General features: G+C 47.4%; 1 protein-coding gene across 2 annotated transcripts in view; it reads right to left on the bottom strand.

Annotated features, from left to right (window-relative positions):
* Positions 1-6: 6 nt before the first annotated feature.
* Positions 7-6,480, bottom strand: part of HOXB3 (homeobox B3) — a 34,455-nt gene continuing 27,981 nt past the window's right edge. For both annotated transcript variants that reach the window (XM_019523678.1, XM_019523679.1), the window contains exons 3-4: positions 2,043-2,597; positions 7-938 (exon numbers count right to left, since the gene is read on the bottom strand). In XM_019523678.1, coding sequence (XP_019379223.1) covers positions 175-938; positions 2,043-2,478 — 1,200 coding nt within the window. In that variant the 5' untranslated portion in view covers positions 2,479-2,597 and the 3' untranslated portion in view covers positions 7-174. The remainder of the gene's footprint in view (positions 939-2,042; positions 2,598-6,480) is intronic.

Below are 6,480 nucleotides of genomic sequence, written 5' to 3'. Positions count from 1 at the left end.
CCCCCCCCCCCCCAAAGACGCGGCGCCTAAGAAAACCGGGAACAAAAGCCCCACCAAACCGATCGCTTTAAGGGCTCAACACAAATGTTTCTGAATCAGATCCCACAGCGGGTTGGCTCCCCCCTCCTCCCCCGGGTCAGAGCTCCACGAGTCTGCTCTGCCCTCCCACCCCCATCACAGGTGGGTGAGTTTCGGCGCCTCTTGTATTCTGCCCTGAGAAGAGGAGTGGTGCGTGGAAAGGTCTGTGTAGGTGGGGTGGGTCTCGCACGGTCCGTGGTGCTGGCTGGGGGGCATCTGCGGAGCTGCGCTGTAGTCCATGCTGGCAGACTGGTGGTGCGGCAGGTGATTGAGGCCGTACAGGGAGGGGCCGGAGGCGGGCATAGAATCCACATAGTTGCCCCCCACGTACACGGGGCTGCCCTGCATGCTGGGGGTCCCATAGCTGCCCCCGTTACCCTGTAACACGTGCGGGTCGTACTCGGGCGCCGTGTTGGCGTACTTCTGTTGCGAGGGGCACCCTTTGATGGGGTTTTGGTAGTTAGTCGACATGGCATAGGCATTCTGGTGGGGCTTATTGAAGGAAGGCGGAGATGGGGCGTCGTAGTTACTAGGCAAGGTGTGTAAGGTATTCAGAAACCCGGCGGAAGACTGCATGGGCTGGGGGGGGCTGCCCGTGGGGGAGGGTCCCCCGGAGGAGGACCCCATGCCCTTGGACTTCTGATCCTTTTTGTACTTCATCCGCCGGTTCTGGAACCAGATCTTGATCTGCCTCTCGCTGAGGTTGAGCAAGTTGGCCATCTCCACCCTGCGGGGCCTGCACAGGTAGCGGTTGAAGTGGAATTCCTTCTCCAGCTCCACCAGCTGGGCGCTGGTGTAGGCCGTGCGGGCTCGCTTGGAAGCGGAAGATCCCGGAGGGCTTTTCTCGCCGCTGCAGCTTTCTGCCGGCCGAAATGAAATAAAAGATAATTACTTACATGCAGAAATTGAATGCATCGCTTCTTAATAAATCCTGGAGCAGGCGCGAGGACTTCGACCTCCCTCCCCCCCTTGCACATTAGCCTGCACTCTATAATCATGTCATTTATTAAGAGTTCTGTTCTCCAAAGCTGCCCCTGGTTTATGAAAATTTGATCATGTCATGCAGAAAAGGATTCCAGGGCCAGTTATTGAGGAGTCGATTATTTTCAACAGATAATTTTGGAGAAAATAATATTTGGCAGGGGGTGGGAGGAGGGGGCAGGAGCGGAATAATAAATGAAGGCCAACCCCGGCGCCTCCAGGGTGGCGATGTTGGTCGCAGGGGCAGGCACGTTACACACACAGGGCTGGGAGCCATGGAAGAGTGTGGTCTCACCCACACACGTAGCTACACGCCTCTGTTTGCTTCTGAATTGCACGTGCACCTCTGAAAGTGCTCTACAGGGCATCCATATAACACCCGCGTGACATTAGCAACGCCAGTAATACACAGAGGCAGGTCTGTATGTAACTATGGATGGGCAGCTGTGGCAGACTATTCTACATGGCAGTTCCCTAGCTAGAAGTATGATCTACCTACCTAGCTACGTAACTGCATACGGTCAGATAGAGGTAGTTGGCATCATAGCTATCAATGTGTAGCAGATTAGGTAGGTAGGTAGGCAGGCAGATACATACATACATACATATTATGGAATTGCGTGGGTATGCCTAAATATGATGTAACAAGCACACGCGTTCATTCATGAGCCTCTGCAGGCCTTCAAGACTTCAGCCATCTTTATCCATGTCTAATCGTTGCATTTCACTCCAGTCCCAGGAACAGTTCAAGTGCACATCTCTACCTCTTCACCAGAGGCCAAATCCACTTTCCCCAGCCCATGAGCCCAGTGGAAGCACTGGGAGGTTTGTCCAAGGAGAGACGGAAGGGGCTGGCTCCTGACACCTCGGTGGAAATCTTTTCGGCTTTTATTTATCCCACCCTGGGACAAGAGCCTGTGGCCTGGTAGGTCCTCTACCTCACTGCCCAGGGCAATGGGTGGTGACACAAGCAGAACTTATACCTGTGCTAGGGGAGGTGTTTTTCTGTTTGGAGTTTTGCCTCGATTCTTTCATCCAGGGGAATATCTGTTTGGTGAGACTTGCATTTGCACTGAGACTTGATTTGCTGGGGGCAGTTTTACTGCTCCCGGACTGGTTATTGCTGTTGCTACTGTTGCTGTTGGTGACAGAGTTTGGGGGTGGTGAGACAGGTGGAGGCTGGTGATGTTCCTGGGGCAAACTTGGCCGCATGCAGCTTCCATTCAGGTCTTTACTTTTCGCATGAGGGGCAGCGTTGCCAAGAGACTGCAGGGAGCAGGCAGACCTCTGGTAGTCATTCTCCACGTGAGAAGAAGGCTGGAAAGGCTGTTGAGGACCATCATAACCAAACCCATTGGCCCCCTGGTAGGTGTAGCCCCCAAAGAGCGTTGAGCTGTCGTAGTATGTTGTTTTCTGCATCTCTGGGCTTCCCCAAAAATATTTTTACTGACTACCAGGGTCTTGACACCCCTATGGAAGAACATTGGCACCCCAAGGTCACGTGACAGTCTGTTTCCAGTTGTCTATTGGAAGCTGACCTGAAAGGTTAGAAGAAACACACAATAATAGTGGCCTGGCTATGAATCCATCTTAGGTAGTGAAAAGCACATGACATGAATAGGTTCCTACAGAACAGAGCTAACAGATGCTTGGAGCAGATTCCTCCTGGCTTTAGACTACTCAGATATTTCAGCACAAAAGTTTTGTTCGTGTGTTGTGGGTTTTTTTTTTTTAATCAATACATTTTTCTTCCAAACATTGCCCTGGGTAGGTATCAGCGTGCTCCATGCTCCACACGTGAATTCATAGGCATATATGCACACAGACACATATGTAAACACACACTCATTCACGGGAGGGCAAGAATACACCAGGAAGGACTGCAACCAGGCCGGGAGCCGGGACTCCTGCCTTCCCATCCCCATCACACTCCAGCCAGCAGTTCCCAAAAGTAAAAAGAAAGGAGGACGTTATTCAACTAGAATCTCCCATCTAGAGGCCCAGACACTGTAAAGTTCTTCTGGCTACCCGGGATGTTTCCTTTTAAACTGAGAACAGCAAATAGTCAATATGTTTTCTCCAGGTAACTGTCTCTTGACACAGTTGGCTCGCTTTGCTGTTTACACAGGGGCTCATAATGTCTCTAGATTTCTGTGCAAACACTTTAAGCAGGTCCTGGGAGCGCACATTCAAACTGGTCTCCATCCCCCCGCCCCCCTTCCTTGGCCTGATATTTACATGTTTGCAGCACAGGTTGTATTTAGGAAACTTGCCCCCTCCTGCCCCGCACCCCCCACCCCCAAGTGGAGTCTTGTCTCTGGGACTGCGATTGAAAAGATTTGATTCCAAAACCGGTTTCATTGATGTTGTTGTTGTTGTTTTTTTCAAGACAAATGTGTCACCAGGCCATTTGGTCTTGCCTGGTATCCCTTTGACTTTGCCTCATTTTTCCTCCTCTTCTGTTTTGGTTTTCTTTCCAATCCAAGCCCAGAACTTCTAAAAAAAACCCGGAAAACCACCGTTCTTATTCCCCCCCCCCCTTCTCTATTCAAACATGAACTTTCTTCACACAAGAAGAAGAAGAAGACCAAAATAATATGCAAAAAGAACAGACCCTGTCTCCTTTACCGGAAAATAAATTAATGTGTGAAGACAACCAAACAGCACACATATTTTCAAAAGCCGGTAAATTCTCTGATGAGCCTGCTATGGGGCTTGGGGGGTTTGTTTTGTTTTGTTTTGTCTTGTTTGGGTTTTTTAAAAGTGTCTTTGGCTATTTGATTTGAACAGGAGTGGTCTTGGAGAGTTTTGGGGCATATACAATCTATTGCCATCTTTCCCAGCATTAAAGGTTGAAGAGAAGGCACTGACTGACAATAGATGATCCACCGATTTTGTCTTCCTGACTCATGTGTATTTGTGACATAGCAGACTAACCCCCCCCCCCATACACTTCCAGCCACAGCTAATGTACTCACACACAGGTTTGATTTAGCCTCTACCCTTTATATATCCCCAAACCTCAGTATCTTCTGCAGAGATCTCCTATGATACTTTTTTTGTTTTCCATCACATAAAGGTTGCAATCATTTTCCCGGATAATTATTGGTGGGAGACCTTGGTTTTTATTTTATCCGCGTGGAATATATTTTAATAAAAAGGATCATCCACGACCGGAGCCGAAGAGCCGTGAATTAATTAGCAAACAGCAGTGTCTGTATTATGAATAGGTTTGCTTAAATTGACTAGGAGAGCAGAGAGGTAGGGACCTCTTTGAGGCCTTCTTATCTGGCATTGGTTTCCTTTCAAAAAAAAAAAAATCAAGACCCTGAGAGTCTTTATGAAAAGCAGCTAAAAATAATAGCGATGATTTTTAAAACAAAAGTTCATAAAATAAATTTACGGCCCCCTTCGTCCCAAAGCGAAGCCTGCTGCCTTGTGGCTTCCACCGAAGAGGTTCGCTTTTGTATCTCATCTCTCAACGCGTCACAAATGCCGGTCATTTATCTTCGCCGAAGACGGGCGGAATCCTAATTATTTACTCCAAGGAATTGTTTAAAAAAAACCTCAGCCAGAATAATAAATATTAGATTATATCGTGTTCCAATTAACCGGAGCAGGATCCGCGCCAGGAGCTTTCCCGAGGCTGGAAGTTTCACTTTTTGAAGGATAACAACATTAAAGGCAGAACTCTGCGCCTGGGAACTTTTACAGCTCGGGTTCAGAGGCGATTGGAATAAATAAAAATTATATATATATATGTGTGTGTGTGTGTGTGTGTGTGTGTGTGTGTGTGTGTGTGTATATATATATATATATAAAACACACACACACACACACACACACACACACACACATATATATATATATGAGGAAATCTCGAGAAGGGAGAGGAGGAGGGGAGGGGATACAGGGTCCGTGGAAAAACCAGGGGGTTGAAAAAAAAAGGAAAAAAGAAAAAGAAAAGAAAAGACATCTAAGGCAGATTTAAAGCGATCCCTCCATGTTGGAAATCCTAAATTCACAACCTGACTCTGTTTATGAAGAAGAGCAGCACTTCCCTCCCCTCCCCCGCCTAAGGTAGCTCTCACAGCCACAGCCAAAGGAGGAATAGACCCGATTTTAGTGTTAAAAATGAAAGGGGGGAAAAAAAGAAGAATAGCTCTCAACGCTTCCCTTCACAATAGGCTGGTGCTCAGAAACACCTCAAATCTCAGCCACTGCCTGGCGGTGAATATGCCAGGAAAATAGAGACACATTCCTAAAATCTCCCTCTCCCCCCCACCCATCTTCACCCCCAAGCAGAACCCCCCAGTTGAAAAGCAAGGGGCGAAAAGGCCCCTCCATGAGGGCTGCAAAAGAGTCGCTGCGTGGAAGGAAGCTTAAAGCTTGTGAACTCTTCTTGAACCGAGATTGGAGTCATATGGTCATAAATCATTGGGACATATACTCCGCCATTCACAAAGTGATAGCCTATTTGAGTCTCGCTTACCTTAGCCTCTGACGAGCAAAGCACAGGCAGACATAATATATTTTCACATCCAGCATCAACGCAATCAATAAGCACGGAATAACTCCCTTCCTTTAAAAAATGTTAAAGGAATAGATAGATAGATAGATAGATAGATAGATGGAAAAAAGAGAAATCCAGTTACAAAAAAAGGAGGAAAAAAAATCCCAAACAGGGGGATTTATTCCAGTGGAGCTTTCGGTTACGGCTGCTCAAATTCTCTCTCCCTCTCTCCGTTTGGGAAGGAAAAAAAAAAAGCAAGATGCTTTTCAGCCTCCAAGATTGTAGGAAAAGCTCAGGGCTTTGAATGGACAAACCCTGAGATTCTAGTTGCCCTGTAGGCTGGTACGCCCTTCTCACTGATAACAATGGCCTCTGCCTTAGCACAGCAAAGGGGAAGAAGGGAAGGAGAGGGAGAGAAAAAAAAAGAAAGAAAGAAAAGCTGAACACAAACCCCTTAACTAGGCAATGCTGGGCTGGGATGAAAATAATCACAACAAGCCTCGAGGAGACCCGGGTGGCGGTGGTGGAAATAAAGCTAGTGGTGATATTTAAAAAAAAAATAAATAAAGGTTTGCTTTGGAGTGCTGGGCAAAGCCAACGAGCCTTCCAAACAGCGTCACTAGTGAAAAATTATGCTAATTGCAGACGTGGTGGACAGAGGCCTAGGCAGAAAGATAGCAAAGCTTTCCTTTGATTCACGTGTTTAACAATTAGGTGTCAATTTATGCTAATAAACCGTTTCAACATAGTCATACTCTGCCCCCCCTTAACAGTTGGAATCATGGTCCTTTCAATAACTGATGCACCTTTTTTTCTTCCTCCTCCTCCCTCCAGCTGCATTTGTCTCCTGTCTCTAATATGAAGCAAATCCCAAATATACTTTTTTTTTTTGGGGGGGGGGGGGGGGG

This window comes from Gavialis gangeticus, unplaced genomic scaffold (assembly GCF_001723915.1).
Source record: "Gavialis gangeticus isolate Ggan-Ray unplaced genomic scaffold, GavGan_comp1, whole genome shotgun sequence".
Classification (NCBI taxonomy): domain Eukaryota; kingdom Metazoa; phylum Chordata; order Crocodylia; family Gavialidae; genus Gavialis; species Gavialis gangeticus.
The sequence above is the reverse complement of the archived record's forward strand: the minus strand, read 5'-3'. Positions and strand labels throughout refer to the sequence as shown.